Raw genomic sequence first — 20,563 nt, 5'->3', positions numbered from 1 at the left:
GGTCACAGTTTCCAACGAGTACCACTTCCTGGCTTGAGAGGTCCTGACCACCTTCGACGTAACGGGGCAGCCACCCGCGCAGAACGGCCTCCCAGACAACAGAGGCGGACCCGGCGATCCAGTCTTGGGCTCTTCCGACACTGTAACCTGCTCCGGCGCCTCGGAGGCGCTGCAATTCAGCACGACCAACAACAAAGAAGTGCGCCCACTGCAGACCCAGACTCCAGCGCTGCAGCGGGAGCCCGCACCGCCGAGACGCGCCGGCAGCTCTCTCCAGTTCTTCTTCAGGCACCCTTTCTGCATAGTCCTTCCTTGCCATGTCCTCAATCACTTCACGATACTGATCAGCGAAGCCTTCGTTTTGAAACCTTTTTTTTTTAGTCCCTGTAGCCTCCTCAAGCATGCTTCCCGGTTGTCCGGCAAGACTGTGTCACCACTCTTCAGAGGTATAGGTATCTCGTAGTGTCCATTGTCCATCTTAGCTTCCTTCTCGACCTTCTCCATCCATCTGTGGTCCTCCACGGACCATCCCCGTTCTTCAGATGCGGGGTTCGCTTCTGACTGGGGTCCTTGAACCTCAACTTTGATTCGGTTCGCTGTAGCCCTGATTTCCGTCCATTTGTGATGACGTACCGGACCGTTCACCACCCAACCAAGTCGCGTCCTGACGGCATACGGACCGTTATCTCTGCTGTGAATGAAGTCGATCGGTTCGAGCGCTTCTGGTACATTCACTCCCACCAATATTCCAATGTCTGCGTCGATCATGTCCGGGACGACTGCTTGAAGATGCGGCCACCTTTGGAGGTCTTCAGCTGAGCAGATCTCCTCTCGGGACGCCGGGATCTTATCCATAGCGAACACTGTCGGGAGCATGATCTGCTCGTTTTCACTCAGGTCTGATATCCTGAGACCCTGCACGGCTGAGGCCCATACAACTAGCGGGTCCTTAGACATGGTGGAGACCGACAATTTAGTCTTGTTCGTGGCATTAACATTCAGCTTGCGGAGGAGGTCATACGTACAGAATGTCGAGCTACTACCCGTGTCCATAAACATGTATGTCTCCACTTGAGGACCATCACGGTATTGAACCTTCACGGGAATCATTGGCATCTTCATAGAACGATCACTGGATGAGATCGCATTGACTGATACGGCCGGTTGAGTTGGTTCCGTCTTCATCTGAGCCTCCTGACGACCGTGCTGCTGATCCTCCGCTCCTACGGCTCTGAACACATGCAGCACCGATGGGTGCCTCCCACTGCACACAGAACAGGTCAGGCGACGCGGACAGAAACGGGAGAAATGGCCAGACTTGAGGCACCCAAAACAGAGACGATTTCCACGCACGAATTCCTGTCTAGCGGCAAGAGGGTGGTTAGAGAAGGCCTGGCATCTATCTAGAGCGTGCTCCTCACTGCAGAAAGGGCAAACCTCCTTCTCCTCTGGGGACGTCCTGCTGCACTTGACACGCTGTACGTCACTTCGTCTTGCTGTCTTCTTGAGTACGTGTCTTCCGAATTCTGCATGTGATGCAACTCTTGCCTCGGTTTCCAGGAACTCGACGAAGTCCGAGAATGCGATCTTCTTCCCTCGCTCACTGACCTCATCCGCCTCTCTTCTCCATCTGTCCTGAAGGTGGAACGGCAGCTTCTCCACCAGCATACGAAGGGTTTTGTGATGGTCCAATTCACTTCGATCCCTCAGTGCTCTGACTGCATTGAAACAGCTTCGAGCATACAGAGCCATTTCGTCAAGTCCTTCCACATCATCAGCGCTGATAGTCGGCCAGTCCAGCAGCTTCTCAGTGTATGCTGTAGCCACCTTTGAAGGGTCGCCGTACCTCTTCTTTAGCAGCCTTCTGGCCTCTACATATCCTTCTTCGGCTTCCATGTGGAAACAGGCTTGGACTATCTGTCTTGGCCGACCGGAGGTAAATTGCTCCAGGAAGTGAAGTTTCTCCTCGCTGTCCAACGACCTGTTGCCTATTTTCGAATCGAAGGCTCTGATGAAGGAATGGTATTTTGTGATGTCGCCGCTAAACTTGGGAATTTCCGATCTTGGAAGCAGATTCCTTCTGCTACTCTCCAACATTGCCTCCGCCATGTTCAACTGACTGCTGTTATCTGCGAGTCTTTCTGTAGCAACAGGAGGAGCATGCAGCTGGGCTTGAATGCTACTCTGGTGATGTTCCTGGGATGCTTCAAAGTCCTTCAACACGTCTTCTCTGGCCTGGGATTCGGCCAGCTCCATCATCAATTCCATCTCTTCCTTCTTGCGTTGCACCCTTAAGACTTCTTCTTCCAACTGATGCTTTTGTTGCATCATCTTCATTTTAGCTTGTAGGCCGGCCCGTCTGGCAGATTCCAGTGCCCTTGCTGAGGCTGTAGACATCTGTGATTGACCACTTTTTACAGATCCACACCTCTGCCCAGACGGAGGTACGCCGTGCTTGATGCTTGATGCACAGGCACCCATTGGTAGGTCCTCTTCTTCATCTGGACGAACTTCTTCCTCGATTTCTTGCTGCAGCTCCTGCTTGTCTTGAAGACTGCCTTTCTCTTCATGTTGCCCCTCCAGTTTGTCCCTTTCTTCACCTTGCATGGCTCGCTCGAGTCTTTCAATGAGAACTGATCTGGTACCAGCCGAGTCTATTCCTCTTTTCCTCAACTCGTCCTTCAGCTCCACAACCAGCATCTTCTTCATGACTGCTGATGTTGAGCCGGCTTCAGGATTGAGCCAAACTATCCCTACAACAATAAAAACAAAGAGGACTAAAAGAACACTCTGAATCTTGCAGATCTTCTGGATAATGCGCCTAGATATCATTACGAACAAGCATCAGATCCAGATCCAAGTAGCTGCAAACATGGAATAAGCCAGGGGCCCAGGTACCACGTAAGTACTGGTCTATAATACGCGGTCAACTGTCTTCTGGACTGATCCTATCTTAGGTTCTTCAGGAGTAAGGGGCTGGTGATCTTCAGGACTGAATCACCTACTTGAGTAATATCCGAGCTCAATCAGCCAACCTAAGGTAATGTCAAAATAACTGCCCATCAAGGAGCCAAGAACACTATCAAAGCATGTGTTGGTGCATCAACCAATAAAGACACAGTGGGTTACACACAAGCATGGCATAATAAACAACTGCCCCACTGAACATCACACATCAATGCAATTCAAGTCACTGCTCTGGACGGCAGAGTTCAACTTCAAACACGGATCTCATTCGAGCAGCTAACCGAGTTAGTTATAAGTTAAGTTTAAGTGCTGCTACAATCGGTTCATCGCTGCAGCTATCGTTCTTGAACCTGGAAAGGTTCAAAGGGGAGGGTGTGACCGCAGCGGGTGGTGGTTATGGTAGTTTAGTTTAGTCCCGATAGCTGCCCCCTCCGCTCGCTGGAATTGTATACACGCCCCTGGCGTCTGCTGGGAGACCGCCCGCATTGGCTGGGTGGCGCCGGCTCGTGGCCCGGCAGAGGCGGTCTCGCCTGTCTGGTCCGTGAAGGGGTGGTGCTGTGGACGAGAGGGTGCAGCTGGCCGCTTTCAAGTTCGCCCCTGAGCTCGCTCCTGACAGTCTGGCCCGGGGCGGAGCTGGGCCGGAGTTGGGTCAGAGCTGCCGGCGCGTCTCGGCGGTGCGGGCTCCCGCTGCAGCGCTGGAGTCTGGGTCTGCAGTGGGCGCACTTCTTTGTTGTTGGTCGTGCTGAATTGCAGCGCCTCCGAGGCGCCGGAGCAGGTTACAGTGTCGGAAGAGCCCAAGACTGGATCGCCGGGTCCGCCTCTGTTGTCTGGGAGGCCGTTCTGCGCGGGTGGCTGCCCCGTTACGTCGAAGGTGGTCAGGACCTCTCAAGCCAGGAAGTGGTACTCGTTGGTGAGTTCGAAGTTAATTTGTACTTTATAGTTGCATAATGGGTAAACCTGTGGGTAATATCTTCGTTATATTAAGGTGCCTTTTATGCCATTAAACTCGTTGAGCGTTCGGTGGCGACATCTAGACATGTTGTCTGTCTCAGTCGCTAGATGGCAGTTGGATTGCTGCGTGTGGGACTGCGTCAAATCTGCCGCAGCTATGATCGGCGGCGATAGCGACTGACCTATTGTTTACAATTGTTACAATTGTTCATTGATGGATGTATTGTTTTCGTTTTGTCCGAGTTGTTGTGATTCCAATGAACGACTTGTTTGTGATGCCAATGAGCACTCGTACATAGTTTTCTGTTGGGCCTCACGATTCGCCCCCTCCCCCGTTAGATATGTATTGCCGGCACGATTCGCCCCCTCCCCCGTTAGATATGTATTGCCGGCGAGTTGTGTTGCCTACACATGTGTTTAGAAGTTATGTGCCCTGCTTATTGTGTTTTTGTTTTCTCAGGAAACCGCTAAATACAGACTGAGCGGAACAGCAGCTGTGTTGGCGAGTCAACCGAGCGCACAGGGCTTCAGAGGTCACATCAATTATATGTGTTTGTATGTCTGTGTGTGTCTGTGTGTATACTGATGTGTGCACCGATTGTTTATGTGTCCATATTACATGAAATCATGATCTGAGAAGCTTTTACCAAAAATGCAGTCAAAAAAACTTCACAAAAAGGACATTCAGCTTGCCTAAAACGCAATTATCTTAGATGACCTAGGTTGACCTTGACCCTGACCTTGACACCTGTACATCGTCGAACAACATGTTCCATGACAGGTGGGAGGTAAGACTGGCAAAAAAGGCCGAAATCAAGGTGTCAAAAGCTTACAAGGCCCATAGCCAACGCAAGATGTTGAGAATTGGCCATTTGGGTCATGACATGACCTGAAAAAATGTCATATCTCCGAAACCAAAAATCACAGAAACTTGAAATTCTTAGTGGACATCAAGAAAGGATAGAGGAGCAGCTATACGAACAATCAGCCTTCTAGCTCTAAAAATGTCGAGTGCAGAGCAGAAAGACTATCTGGGGGGGGGGGTGGCAACCACCCCATGTGCGGGCGAGGGTTAAAACGCCCTTTCTGAGTAATTTTCTCAGATTTGACCTAACGTCAACGGTTTTGTCTGCAGATGGCAAAAACTGCAAAAATAGCCATTTTTTGGAAATAGTTTTTCTGCAATAACTTTTGACCTAAGCCTTGTACGAGCTTACTTTTACCGGTATCGTGTTCCACTCGTCAAGACGCATCGATTTGAACTATAATTTGACCTTGAAAGGTCAACTTGAAAATTTGACCTCAGGTCAAGGTCATGACCTGACCGGAAAGAGTCATGTTGTATATCAGTCGATCCGTGTCGTCGAGCTGAACACATTTAAGGCGTTTTCATCGCTCTAGCATGCCTCTATCAAAAGTGTTTTGCGAAAAACTGTTAGATACCATTCGTGACCTAAGATGACCTCAGGGGCATAAACAGGGGTCACGGACACCATTTTCATGTTCAGTGTGTCTAAACCACTTGTAATTCAGTGTTTTGGAGTGTTTATAATGCCATTTGTCCAAAAGAGGCGCATTTCAATTTTCTCCCATTGACATTTAATGGGGAGGTCGCAAAATTGACCTAACCTTAGGTCATCGATATCTAAATTCTGAGATATACATTTTGTATATGCTATTGCTCTCAGCAATCGCTGAAAGTTTCAAAGCGATCGGTCACTCGGTGTAGCTATGGCAGACATTGAAACTTTTTATGAGGTGAGGGCACTTCAAGTGACCTGGTGACCTGACCTTCAAAGACCTTGCTCTGAAATTTTCACAACATGTGTTGAATTGAAGTATGATAAGGTGTACGAAAAACCACAAGGGGGTGTTCAAACCCCCCCCCCCAGCAGGGCGCGGGTTAATAGGAAAAAATAAAGCAATTCGGGTTTTTTCCCCTTAACCCTCGCCCGCACATGGGGGGGGGGGTGGTTGCCACCCCCCCCCCCAGGCAGTCTTTCTGCTCTGCACTTAACATTTTTAGAGCTAGAAGGCTGATTTTTCGTATAGCTGCTCGTCTATCCATTCTTGATGTCCACTGAAAATTTCAAGTTTCTGTGATTTTTGGTTTCGGAGATATGACCTTGTTTTTCAGGTCATGTCATGACCCAAATGGCCAATTCTCAACATCTTGCGTTTGCCATGGGCCTTGTGAGCTTTTGACACCCTGATTTCGGCCTTTTTTGCCAGTCTTACCTCCCACCTATCATGGAACATGTTGTTCGACGATGTACAGGGGTCAAGGTCAGGGTCAAGGTCAACCTAGGTCATCTAAGATAATTGCGTTTTAGGCAAGCTGAATTTACTTTTTGTGAAGTTTTTTGACTGCATTTTTGGTAAAAGCTTCTCAGATCATGATTTCATGTGATATGGACCCAAAAACAATCGGTGCACACATCAGTATACACACAGACACACACAGACATACAAACACATATAATTGACCTTGACCTAACTTGACCTGAAATGACCTCAGCAGCAAAATTCTGGTCGGATAGTGTGACAAAGAGGTTCTAGCTGGCTTGGCACCAGAAAACAGCATCGTCATCGGTATTTGATAAGCAGCGCACTTGATATCCAACGGTGACCCAAAACAGCAACATTTTTTAGTTTGACCTGACCTGGAAGGTCAATGACTGACCTGAGAAGGTAAAACTGGGTATCATTGGATTCGTCTCTTCCCAAAGAATCTTTTTTGACTTTACTGCTAAGCTCTATCTCCAACAGGAACGAAATTGCGCGGGGGGGTGGCAACCACCCCCCCCCCCCATGTGCGTTCTAGGATGGGAAAATGGCATGTGCGGGCGAGGGTTAACCCGCGCACCGACGGGGGTCTGCGCCAACTTCGCACCGACGGGGGGGATGACCGCCCCCCCCCCTGAGATCTCGAGAACGAAGCAAGATAGTGACAAGCGGTAAACGGCATCGGATACGCACGGTCAAGATCTACAATTTTTACAAAGGTCATTTTCAGGTCAGGTCAAAGATGACGTCACAGGGGTCAAAAAAGTCAAAATGGCGGCGCTAGATATGGAGAGTTTTTCTCGAATAACTTTCGAATTAGTCAAGATAGGAACAAACTAAGGGCATCATCGTAATCCTCTCGTCAATCCGCATCGAATGATATATATGTTGACCTCGAAAGGTCAAGGTCAAAGATTGACCTCAGGTCACGTGACCTCGAGGTCATCATGTATATCATTCGATGTGTCTTGACGAGCTGAACACAATGAGACCATCCACGCGTCTGTATCTTGTTCCTGTACGGAGTTATTGGCCAAAAACCTTTGGTGACCTTTGATGACGTCACATGACCTCACAGCTGCCCAACAGCAAAACAGACCTCAAGGTAGTGAAGGTTGATCGTATGAAGTCATGTATGGTATATGGGGCCATTCCGACCCGTTTTAGTGGTAAAAACAGGGAGTTGATTTTTCCCCCATTGACTTATAATGGGGAGGTCGCGAAATTGACCTGACCTTAGGTTACCGATATCAAAATTCCGAGATAAACAAATTGTAGCTACTAATGACCTTATAACATCCTGCGACTTTCAAAGGCCTCCGACATCTACTGTAGCTCTGGCACGGTGACAAAGTTGCAAAAAAGTGACTTGAGTTTGGGTCATTCAAAGTGACCTGGTGACCTGACCTTGAAAGGTAGGAGGTTCAAACTTGCACACCATGTGTAAAATTGATGAGGGAATAGTCATACAAAATTTCGCGGCGCTACACGCCGCGGTTTTCCCGCTATTTGCGAAAAACCTCAGGGGGGGGGGGCGGATATCCGCCCCCCCCCGTCGGTGCGCGGGTTAAACGATGTACAAAAAAGGAGAGATACCTTACTAATTATAATACATTATATTTGTTGAAAATAATTGATATTTGATAGTCAATAGAAACTGAAAAATTAGTATGTAGGTACACATGGATCTTTTCTCTGACACATATTCCGGTTTTTTCGATACACGCAAAATTGTGGATTTTGTAGTTATTTTCCCACAAAAATCAGTTTTCTGAAAAATTTGGGCCAAAATAAAAAAAAAATCAAAAAACCGAGATAACCATTTGATAGACAAAGTAGAATCACGTATAACCTTTTTTGGCACGTCTTGATTCCCTTAAAAATGAAGATGTTGGCAGCGTTTGAAATTTTGCCGTTTTTGAGGCGAAAATGGCGAACATGACGTCACTAAAGTTTCATTTTTTCAAAAAATTTCTTATTGATATCGCTCATATTTCCAATGAACGTGTCAAATTGATGTAAGAAAAGGTACTGAAAGTTTGGCGGCGATATACAAGATATTGCATAAATTCGCCAGGGGGTAAAATTTACCCTCCCCCCCTAGCCCCGCGCGGGTTAAGTGGTAACTTATCTCTCAGTGTTGGTTATGTTGGAAGGCCTATCAATTATCTTTTATTTGTGCATAAAAAATATTACATTCTTCGTAAAATATCACTGGAGATCACCCTAAAACATTTTTTAGAAGCATGGCAAAGTCACCCAGCAAGGCAAAGTCACCCCCGTTTACGGTATTTGATTAGTTATTCTTGGAAGAGCTTGTCATTGCTTTCAGTTTCATCATTGCTTACTATCGGGCCAAAGGCAAAGGGAGCATACATGCATGCACCACACCACCTCCCTCCGTTGTTGAGGATAGCAATAGCAAAATGACAAATGTTAGCGAGAGTTAAACCCGCGCCCGGCTGGGGGTCCTGGATTTCCACGCCCTGCTGGGGGGGGGGGTGTTTGAACACCCCTGCTTCTAACTCGGTTCCTGGGCCACGTAGCGATACGCGGAAGGCGGCGTTCGAAAAAGCGTACTGCGGTCAATTTTTGGGTCAGGTCAAAGGTCAGGTCACCAGAGGTCATTGAAGGCAAAATTTCGCCGATTTCCAGGTAAATGTCGACAATTTCCAAGAAGCCAACGCATAACTCGGGAACCAATAGAGCTACAGCGCCGCAGAAAAGCGCATTCGATAGCCCTTTTAACGCCCTTTCTGAGTGATTCTCTCAGATTTGACCGTCAACGGTTTTGCCTGCAGGGGGGCAAAAACTGCAAAAATAGCCGATTTTTTTTCGGAAACAGTTTTTTTTTCTGCAATATCTTTTGACCAAAGCCTTGTACGAGCTTTTTTTTTACCGGCATCGTGTTCCTCTCTTCAAGACGCATCGAATGAACTATAACTTGACCTTGAAAGGTCAACTTGAAAATTTAACCTCAGGTCAAGGCCATGACCTGACCAAAAGGGTCATGTTGCAAATCAGTCGATCCGTATCGTCGAGCTGAACACATCTAAGGCGTTTTCATTGCTCTAGCATGCCTCTATCAAAAGTTATTTGCGAAAGACTGTTAGATACCATTCGTGACCTAAAATGACCTCAGGGCATAAACAGGGTTTATAATGTCTTCCCTCCAAAAGAGGCGCATTTCAATTTTCTCTCATTACTTATAATGGGGAGGTCGCAAAATTGACCTGACCTTAGGTCATCGACATCAAAATTCTGAGATATGCATTTGGTACATGCTAGCCGTTTTCACGACGGAACTTTCGCAGAGGAACCTATTTGATACCTGACAAGTACCTACTCTCTGAGGCTTTAACATCCCTCAAACTGAAATATTTTATGTTCAAAATAATTTTAGAAGTTAACCCTGGCATGTGTAGGGGGGGTCGGATGGACCCCCCCATGGTTTTTCGCGAATAACTCGCGTAAAAAGCGGCCGATCGCGACGAAACTTTCAGTACTCTCGCAATGATCAATTTTACACCTACCCTGAAAATTTCATGACCCTGACTCAAATGACCTTTGACCTGTGACCTCTTTTCCGAGACCATGTTTGGCCGGAATCGCGATTTCGCGTATGTCGGCTCGCACTAGCCGCGTGTTTGCAAGCTTTTCGTGGTTTCAAACGTTCAAACATGTGATTTGATGTTACTCCCGTGTGTGTCAAGGTCACCTGAAGGTCAGGTCAGGTCATTGACCTTTGGTGACCTCGGGTGACCTCGGGTCACTTTTTCGAGTTTTACATGTTTCTAGGCTAGTTTTTGTAGCTGAATTCGAATTTAGCAACCATTTGAACATTTACGAAGTAGTTTTGGTGACTTCGTAACATGTTACGAAGCTGTCAGAGGCGGTTGACACGTACTACGAATACCCGTCACGACGCCTACTGGTTGACCTGACCTGACCTGACCCGACCTGGTCTAAATGCTTCAAGACATCATCTGTGATCAAAACTAACACGATATTCGTGATCAGCACCCCGAAAAACCCCTTAGCAGCCACACTTTACGACTTTCTAACAGGTCCCGATTTTCCCGACTTTAGGTCATTGACCTGAACTGGAAGGTCAACCAATGACCTAGGACCTTAAAATTGGGTATCATCGGCTTCCTCTCGTCACGGGCAACACGCTCGTTTTTTCCGCGAAGCTCCAGCTCGATCAGGGGCCAAACGGCAAGGGGGGGTCCAACCGACCCCCCCCCCTACACATTAGAAGCTGGCAAACGCCGCACACATGCGAGGGTTAAAATCCGGGCATTCTTTGCCCTCAAATCACTTATTTATTTACAAACACAGCAATTTTCGGTTCTAGTAGCCCACCTTTCGACTATGAGGTATCAAATCAGTGTGGCAACTTGCTCCCTCTTTGCTCCCTCGGGTATCTAATTCCGGAATTCTTAAAAACAAGGACAGTATATATCGAGTTCTCTTTTATAACCATTCAGTTGTGTTTTAATGGTGATTAAAATATGGCAAATTGTTTAATTACATTTTATATAAGAAAAACACGCAAAACAATGAAATAAAATAACTACGGCGGATAATTACCTTCAGGTATCTAATTCCGACCAATCAGCACCTCAGTAGGATATGACGTCATACAAAAATGGTGTTGAAGGCCGTTTGCAGTCCCGGCCGGTAGGTCACGTGACCGCCGGGGGCCTGGGGTCACGCGGCGGTCGGGAGTCGGACGCGGGACGTGGTCGCGGGCGGACGCGCGGGGCATCATGCTTTGCTTTGCTTGCTTTGTCAACTTAATATAACTTACGATCGCATACGTGTGAAACCCAAACACTGCTCAGTGCCCTTAGAAATTGAGTTTTGGAAAGCTCAAGTCCCTATAGCTCCTCAGGTCGGCAACAGTTGAAGCCTCATCTGAACCCATGTAAAAAAGCGAGGGTAAGGAACCTTGTGTTGATTTTCTTTTACCGTCATAATTATATCAAACCACCACAATTTTGAATTGCCTCATTGTCTGGTTCACTACATTCGTGTAAAACTTAAGTGAAGGCTGGTGGCTCAAGGAAAGGTGAAGATATTTCTTTAAGTGCCTATAATCCGTGAAATATCCCGGCTTTACAAATCTACACTTTTTATTTTCTCCACGATACATTTGTTAAAATTGTTAAAATTTGAAAAACAAACAAAATTGCAAAATTGTCTACATTTGCAAAAATCGGGGCTTTGGTTTTGTGTAAACTAGATCATAAAGTTGACTATAGTTTTGTGTAAAACCTGGTGGCTGAAGAAAATAGTGATTTTGCTAAAATGATGTGCGGAAATTTGTTGCTTTCCAAATCAAATTACTTATGCCTATATTTCATTCAAAATTAGGAGGCATTATTACTGTTTTTTTTCTGGTAACATGAACTGAGTTTGGGTACAGTGCTCCGGAAACGTTGTGGAACTTTAAGCTAGCTAGAGCAGATTCCATAAAAATTGTTCAGATAGTTGACATGGCTTGTTGAAAACTGTTTTGCTGTTTCTAAAAAAGCGAAAAAAAAATATTTTCCTGCATTGAGCAGACAAGGCATGTTATTCTCATAAACTATCGAATGTGTGTGCGTGTGTGTGTTTTTTAACCCTCGCGGGCCCGGGGGGGGGGGCGTTTTTCGCCCCCCCCCCCTGGCGAATATTTGCGATAGCTCCCGAACGCTTAAGGATAGGAAAGCAAAACTTTCAGTACCTTTTCTCCCATCAATTTGACATCTTCTGAAGTAAAAAATTTGGACCTAGCCCCCTAGATGACGTCACAAGACCCATTTTGCTAGACCCCTGCACGGCAAACTTCGGAGTCACAGACGCAAACTTCAAATAGCTGCTAAAAATAGAGTTTTAGAGATAAAGACAAATTACGAGCACGGTTGTGTAGCGTTTGACCTAGAGAAAAATAGAAAAATAGTTTTGGTGACCTGAGGTCAGAGGTCAGGTCAACGACCCCGAAATGTGGTTTTAGTTTTTCGCAAATAACTTCGACAAAAATGGTCCTAGAGCTACGGCAGTGGTCCCATCACATTCGCCTTGTCAAGCCGCGTTGAATGATATTTATTTTGTTCGGAAAAGGTCAAATTTTATGTTGACCTCATGTGACCTCGAATGACCTCTGGTTGACCTTGACACATGAAAGGTCGTTTATGATGGATTTGTATCCGCTGATCACGAATCTGGCATCTATTTTCCTCTAAGCCTTCATTTAGAGCTTCCGGATGGCAAAATTTTCTTATTTATTTTTACTAACTTGAATTAGTGAAATAGCCTCTAGCAGGGATACTCTTCTGTGACTTTGACCTTTGAGCAGCCTTGTATCGTAAGATGAACCACAAATAGGGAACTGATAAGCCTCAAAACATTTCAAAACATCTTGGAAGTTAGCACGCAAGATGTGCGAAAAAGTGCCAATTTTGAGGTCAATTTTGAGCGTGACCTTGACCTTTGATTTTGAGCACAGTTTTGGAATCCTCAGATTCCCTTCTTTCGTTTGACACCCAATTTTGCCGGTTTGATGCAGCCTGCCGTCCTCTAGAAGGCTTACTTTGAGATCACTACACATATGCCGGTTTTTGCCTTTGACCTTGACCTCTGACCTTGAAAATTGACCTGAGGTCAAAAATTTTAGGTGCTTTAGAATCGTCTCGTAAGGACCTTTCGTTTGGTATCGCTTTTGTTTCCGTAGCTCCCTTATTTACGGAGTTAGACAGGGGGCGAAAAACGCCCCCCCCCCCCCGGGCTGCGGTGGTTGGGATTACCCCCCGGGCCCGGCCGGGTTAAGTTGTCAATTGTAACTTCAGTTACTTCACTTTAGAACATATTGCCCAGAATGCGTCACTGATCATGAGCTGGTATATCATATTATATGTAGCAAATACATAAATGAGAATAGTGTGTCATGAATTTTTGTGCATGCTTCTGGATCATCTGTAATTACATCAAAGGCTCGGCTCAAGAGTGTCCTGCCGACCAGCTTATGCCCAACCCTTTCTGTCCGCAGAACGTCTTCCGTCGCCTGCGACTCCCGCACGCCGTTTGCGCCCCGGCCGTCCTTACCGGTCTTCGCGCTGCGAGCCGCGCTGCTGGAGTTCGCGGCGGCGTCGTGGAGCTACCATCGGGACGGCGTGTGATGCCCGCGTCGAGCTTATAAGCCGTGAGCTTCGATTGGCGGCTCACACGGTCACCAGCTGTATGTACAGCCTCGGCCCCGACGACCCCGCTAATGGCCGAGACCGGCATACCCCCGGCATGGGTCCCCTGTCCGGCGCAGCGCTGGCCGCCCGCATGTTACGTTTGGCTGTATCGCTGCCCAGCGGGAGCGCGCTCCACGCTGCGGTAGAGGTACACGTTGCGACCCGACTGAGGACCGCAACCGGATGGTGAGACGTCAGCCTCTGCGCCCTGGCCGGGGCAGGCGTGACCGACGTCACAGTGGAGGAACGCCCAAACAAGACCAGCCCACCGTCGGAGCAGCATGGAAATATCATGTTCTGCCTGGACGTCGGACCCGGCGGCCGCAGAGCACCTGCACACGTGCGGAGAGGGGCGCTGGAGGCTACTCTGGAGCTTCTGCCATCCCGCGGCGCGGCTGCTGGCAACACCTGACAACGGCGGCAATGGAGGCGGTTGGGAACAGCTGCAGCAATGGTGATGGCGGTGATGGCGACATGGCGGTTTGGGGCTTCATCTCAGCGCGGCCGCCGCCCAGGCGCCGCTGCGCCCGGCTGCTCAGCCACTTACCGGATGGCGGGGTGGCCCTTACGGCCCTCACGCCCGTTCGGTCTGCGGCCACGTTCTGGGGTGGCGGTCGCGGGGTTAGCGGCGTTGGACTTCGTCCCTTATCCAGACTGCACCGTACCATCTGAACGGATGGATCTGCCAAGAAAGATGACATCCAAGGTGGCTATGAGACGATCACAAAGCTTCAACAAGAGCTTCTCCTTCATGGGGCCGGCCGGCCGTTAAGTCGCAACACCGGCTGCCGAGTGCCAACAGCTGCGTGCGCTGGCGCCGACGAGTTGTGGGCCGCGCTGCTGACGCCCAAGCTGCGATATCAACCATCTATGAATAAGTGGCAGCGGTGGCGGCTTGTCAGTTGTTAACGTTTTGCAGACGCTGTGAATAGCCCGCGTTGGAATCGCATGGTTGGCAACACCACGCAAGCTAAAATGGGCTCCCTTGAACCTACTTTTTAAGCATTGTAGCCTTTGTAATTTTGAATGTTTTGCTGTAGGCATTATTTTCTACATATATACTATATAGGCACTCACGTGCTTTGAATCGCGCAATGCAATTAAACCATGGTAAAGACAATGATAAATGAACTGAGAGCTGGCATGCCCCATGCTTTGTGTGTGTGTGTGTTTCTTTTTTTTTTGGCGAGTCGATAAAAGTGGTTTTGGACACTGGGTGAGTTTTTAGGGGTCTGGTGAGGGGTGATGTAATTCCACAGACCTTTTGTCAGATTCACTAATGCAGTAGGTCTGTGCGGTATTTAGTTATCAAGAGCATTCTTTGAAAGTCGTGAATAGGGCCACGGAGTACCTATAGCCGTGATATCCCCCCACAAAAACTGTTTTTAAATAACCGGGGATAGGTATATGAGCAGAGTAAATGCTATTACGAACGCCTATCACAATGCTGAGCGAATAGGAAAATCCATAGATGGAGAATTGTGCCGCGTTACGGGTGCTCGGGTGCAGGCAATCCACCGTTACCCCAGCGGTGACCTTGACCCGCATCGTCTGTCTCAGCTCCAAAGCCAAACCGGCGTGGAATTGGGAGCGCTCGAGCACTCATGGTCCTGCGCAATTCTCCACCTAAATCCTTTCCTGATACACATTTGCTTGCTCATAGTCATGTAACCCCGGTAAATTCACCCAACTTTCATATTGGTCGCTCCATAGACAGATGGCCACAGAGATCAACTGAAAAGGCCATTGTTGCATTCATTTAGTGGAGATCATTAAGAGCCGTGATAGGCCACAAGTCGCGTGACATCATACGTGTAACAACCAATGACGTCGGCCTCCAAAACCCAATGGAAGCGGCTAGCAGCGTGCAATAAAACAGGGCGCTGCTTTCTAAATGTCTGTCGTGCGCCATAAATGAATATATTCTTTGTAGCCTGGCAACTCAGTATCTTTTTTTAACTATTGTACTAGTATTTAATAATTTCATAATTTTATAATTGTGCATACGCTTTATGTTGATATTAGTGATAAATCCTTAGATAAAGTAAATCGATGAGATATTTAATAGAAAAATAGCAAACTAACGCTCCTTTCATTCGAAAGCTGGGGAACCCACTAAAAAGAACTACTAAAATTCCTGAGGAACCAAAGGATCAAACAGGTATCAAATAGATGCCTGCTATTCCGTCGTGAAAACGGCCGCTATTGCTCTGAGCAATCGCTGAAAGTTTCAAAGCGATCGGCCACTCGGTGTAGCTACGACAGACATTGAAACTTTTTATGAGGTGAGGTCACTTCAAGTGACCTGACCTGGTGACCTGACCTTGAATGATCTTGGTCTGAAATTTTCACATGTGCAGAATTTATGCATAAAAAAGGAAAGTGAGCGTTTAATTTTAATCGTTTGGTGTTTGTCGTCTGCTCATTAAGGAAAAATGAAAGATTATAAAAATGAAAGTGAGCGACTTTGAATAACTTACGTCAGATATCAAAGTTACCTCTTTGGAGGTCTTGACTCTGTGTAAAAAGTTCTCAGGATGTCCAACGCATTATCGATGCTTCCTGCTGCCAGCCACACGTGCAACAGCAGGGTAGGGAGCTTGCCAGTGAAGTAGTTGACCATTCCATTTGGGTCGTTGCCAACCTTCTCTCGTCCCTCCTTCGAGATATCATTGAAGTGGTGGACCTGTAAAAAACATGAGGTAAAAAGCATGAATAAACAATACACAGCGGTTGTAGAATTGGCGTCAGCCTTTCCTTTCGGCATCGCTGAACAATCAGGTGTAACCAGGAGCCTGCCACTAATAAGGATATAATTGTGACTGCCACTGATTTCCATAAATAAAGTTTCAAGAGCATTGTAACCATTAGCGTCGCCACGGGGGGGGGCAAGCGGGGCAGCTTGCCCCCCCCCCCCAATCTCGGACCGGGCACCCCCTGAGATCGATACAGATCCGATGAGATTTTGGAGTCGGGAAAAAATGGGTGTACCTTTCTGAGAATGTCTGTGAGGTCAGACTCGGTTGGAGCGTGCAGTTTAAACCAGAGTCTGACTCGCAGCCGCCAAAATCTTCAAGACTCCGAGTCCAGACTCGGAAATGTCAATGCTGTGATTCATTACATGTTCCTAGTTCGTTCTTTATTACATTTTACAGCTGATTTTCATAAGTTTTGGAGTGCTGGCACAATTTTCGTTCAAAGCGTGAAACGAAATCTTCGGAGCCTTTCTCAACTCTCGTCAAATGTCTGCGACAGGCTCAGTTACCGTACAAGTGTCGCAGGGCTCATGAGCTTGCTTTAAACAAAGGCTCCTAAGGAGCTCCACTGAGCCCTAAATAAGCTTTCAGAGGGCCCAAACGGGCCTCTGAAAGTCCCACTGGTGTCCATGTTCTCTGAGGGCCCATACAGGGATCTTTGAGCCTTCGAACATTTCTGAGAACCTTAACTGGCCTCATGATAGTTCAGCCAAACTTTTGAGGCGACATACTTTGCTAACCCCAAGCCGGCATCTGAGGGGTCACAGCTCACGTGTCCCTCTGAGGTCCGCAACACATGTTTATTATGTCCCTACGTCAGGTCCTTGGGATTCGACACAGACCCCGAGGGTTCATACTGTTATCCGAGGGCTCCAGGCTCACCCTGGGCCTAGTCTCTTAGCGCCCGCCGCCCACACTGGCTTCTGAGGGCCCCACCTTGGGCTCGGAAAGCCCTAAAGCACCACGTACACGTACATATTTGAGGTGACCCACGCCGATCTCCGGGATCCTAAGCATGCTTCTGAGAGTCAGCACTGACCCTGAGTGGCCTGAAATGGCCTGGAAGTCCCAAACCTATCTCTAAGGTATCCCCTGCCGCTATGCCGTGCGTAACGTTTGGATCCGTTTAACAGTTTTTTTCGCGTTTGCAGCGCTTCCCTTCACACGAAAAACGAGAAACTTTTTTCACACTCGAGTGAACAAAACACTTCCTCTCACTTGAGCAAAGATGAATTACTTCCGATTCACACTTCCGACATTCACTCTCCGCCGAATGCCCAACTTAGCTACGATCGGTGGCTGGGATAAGTCCTATGCATTTCACGTAAAACCTCTGCATGCATGCGTGAACGGAGGTTTTAGCAGGGTGATCCGATTAACCCGCGCACCGACGGGGGGGGGCGGATATCCGCCCCCCCCTGAGGTTTTTCGCGGATAGCGTAAAAACCGCGGCGCGTAGCGCCGCGAAATTTGGTATGACTATTCTCTCATCAATTTTACACAGGGTGTGCAAGTTTGAACCTCCTAACTTTTAAGGTCAGGTCACCAGGTCACTTTGAATGACCCAACCTCAAGTCACTTTTTTGCAACTTTGTCACCGTGCCAGAGCTACAGTAGATGTCGGAGGCCTTTGAAAGTCGCAGGATGTTATTAAGTCATTAGTAGCTACAATTTGTATATCTCGGAATTTTGATGTCGGTGACCTAAGTTCAGGTCAATTTCGCGACCTCCCCATTATAAGTCAATGGGGGAAAAATCAACACCCTGTTTTTACCACTAAAACGGGTCGGAATGGCCCCATATACCATACATGACTTCACATACGATCAACCTTCACTACCTTGAGGTCTGTTTTGCTGTTGGGCAGCGGTAAGGTCATGTGACGTCATCAAAGGTCACCAAAGGTTTTTTGCCAATAACTCCTTACAGGAACAAGATACAGCCGCGCGGATGGTCTCATTGTGTTCAGCTCGTCAAGACGCATCGAATGATATACATGATGACCTCGAGGTCACGTGACCTGAGGTCAACCTTTGACCTTGACCTTTCGAGGTCAACATATATATCATTCGATGCGGATTGACGAGAGGATCACGATGATGCCCTTAGTTTGTTCCTATCTTGACTACTTCGAAAGTTATTCGAGAAAAACCCTCTTCATATCTAGCGCCGCCATTTTGACTTTTTTGACCCCTGTGACGTCATCTTTGACCTGACCTGAAAATGACCTTGGTAAAAATTGTAGACCTTGTCCGTGCGTATCCGATGCCGTTTACCGCTTGTCGCTATCTTGCTTCGTTCTCGAGATCTCAGGGGGGCGGTCATCCGCCCCCCCCCCCCCGTCGGTACTAAGGTGGCGCAGACCCCCGTCGGTGCGCGGGTTAAATAGAGCGTTTTTCACCTTTTTCTGGGTAATGATCATGAGTGTCGAGCGTCTACACAGGGGCCCTCGGCAGTGCGTCGGCAATCGCAGCCACTATATACTATAATTCTACCAGTCGTTTTTGTCATGAAATTTCAAAATTTCGAATTTTTCTGTAAAAAATTACATGTCATAGCTAGAAGAAAACCTTTGTCACCATCGGATTGCTCGCACCATTGCGCGTCGAATGATATGTAAAACGAGTGAGTAAAGACTGGGGAAAGGCAAGTTTGAACACAAAAGTTGATTTTGCCCCCCCCAACCGAAAATCTCTGGCGACGCCTATGATTGTAACCAAAAAGCCTACATCATTATTATTATTCAGATTTATTGGCAATATTCTGATATTTTATGTGGTAAACTTACAAGTTCCTAGGCAAAATGTTTTTGTTTACACCAGAACCAAAACAATCTCATTTTTTATTTAGTGTTCTCATTTTGGGATGGCATATACGTAATCCCGCGCCCTGATGGAGTCTGTTTATAACGACCTGGTGGAGATGGGACATCCCTTCCCCCGTATCTCCGAAAATACTGGGCGGATCCGCAAAATTCAAACGGCTTTTGAAAGCCCTGCCAAATTTATCGCAAGAAATCTAATTTCATTGATCTCGGAGTCACCGATGACGTCACAGGTCAGGTCAAAAACACAATGTTTGGCCGTTCACCGGTCTTCTAGGCAATGCGCTATAGCATCGAGTAAAACGCATTTTATCGAAAATCAGCGAGAGGGCGTCAGTTGCCTAGTACATACATTGCTATTAGAGGTCACTGATAATACCAGGTCAGGTCACAGGTCAGGTCACCAAGGGTCACCACATAAACCCAATTTTACTAGGGCTGTGCTAGATGCATGTTTTATAGTCAATTTTTCATTTCCAACTCAATGGTGTTGGTTATAAGACCATCATAAACGGTTTAAGTCACTTTCTGGTGGAGGTCAGGTCAATGTCAGGTCAAAAAAAGATCAAATTTCAAGGTTGATATTTTTGCATAAAATGGGTTATGTTGCGATGCAGCCTGTCACGGCGAGTCTAATGGTCGTCTTAATTTTGCGCTACGTGGTCTAGAATTGCAAAAAAAAATGAGTTTGAAAATTTGACTTCATCAACTTTGAACAGTTTTTCGCTGTAACTCGGCCAAAAAGAGGTATCGGTCTAGAATTTGGTAGGTGAATAGAAGTCAGTAGGGGCTATCACATATATTCCGGTTTTTCGAAAATCGAAAAAAAAAACTTTTTGATTCTTTGGCTACTTATTAAAAAAAAATACTTTTTCGTTTGTTTTTGGGGGTCAAAATAAAAAATAAAAAAATTTGAGGTAGCAGTTTAGTAGCACTGGTTATTCTACACCTTTTATGTCTCGAATTTTTTTTTCTGTATCTTCAAAGCTATAGGCCTGATAGCTCTTCCCGCGAAACCTTTTTTTGTCAAAAAATGGCAGATATGACATCATTCTGACGTCATTTGCGGCCTACCTATTATAGCCTTTGGAAAAAATTTATTCACAATATGTAAAAGCTATTCCCGGGAGGGTACTGAAAGTTTGGTAACGATCGGCGCAGCGGTTCTTGAGACATGTTGAAAAAACTGAAGAGGGGAAACAAATGCCCCCCCCCCCCCCACCACCTGGCAGATTAACGGAAATTTCTGAGTATGAGCGACCGGCCGGCCGGCCGTGGTCACGTTTTTGGGAAGCATATATCTCCGCAACCACTTGACCGATTTACATGCGGTAATTTTTGTACCACGGTGTGTCAGAAGTGGAAATAGCCGCACGGCTTTAGTTCTCCAGCCTTATCAATAGATGGCGGTACCGCAGTATGGGCGGCGGATCGTGTCATTGACGACAAATTTTTGGTACCTGCTAAAAATTGAATGGCGGGTCTTGTCGTGCAAGAATAAAGTAAATCGGTCCACAACTTTTCTAGCAACAGCAGGTATAAAGTCAAACATC

The 20,563-nt window shown here is 47.1% G+C and overlaps 1 protein-coding gene across 2 annotated transcripts in view; it reads right to left on the bottom strand.

Moving 5' to 3' along the window:
- Nucleotides 1-16,112, bottom strand: part of LOC122392160 (nucleolar protein dao-5-like) — a 179,300-nt gene extending 163,188 nt beyond the window's left edge. For both annotated transcript variants that reach the window (XM_043386739.1, XM_043386740.1), the window contains exon 1: nucleotides 15,929-16,112. In XM_043386739.1, the coding sequence (XP_043242674.1) occupies nucleotides 15,929-16,053 (125 nt within the window). In that variant the 5' untranslated portion in view covers nucleotides 16,054-16,112. The remainder of the gene's footprint in view (nucleotides 1-15,928) is intronic.
- Nucleotides 16,113-20,563: the final 4,451 nt, after the last annotated feature.

Source organism: Amphibalanus amphitrite, unplaced genomic scaffold, assembly GCF_019059575.1.
Source record: "Amphibalanus amphitrite isolate SeventyFive unplaced genomic scaffold, NRLGWU_Aamphi_draft 000472F_arrow, whole genome shotgun sequence".
NCBI lineage: Eukaryota > Metazoa > Arthropoda > Thecostraca > Balanomorpha > Balanidae > Amphibalanus > Amphibalanus amphitrite.
The sequence above is the reverse complement of the archived record's forward strand: the minus strand, read 5'-3'. Positions and strand labels throughout refer to the sequence as shown.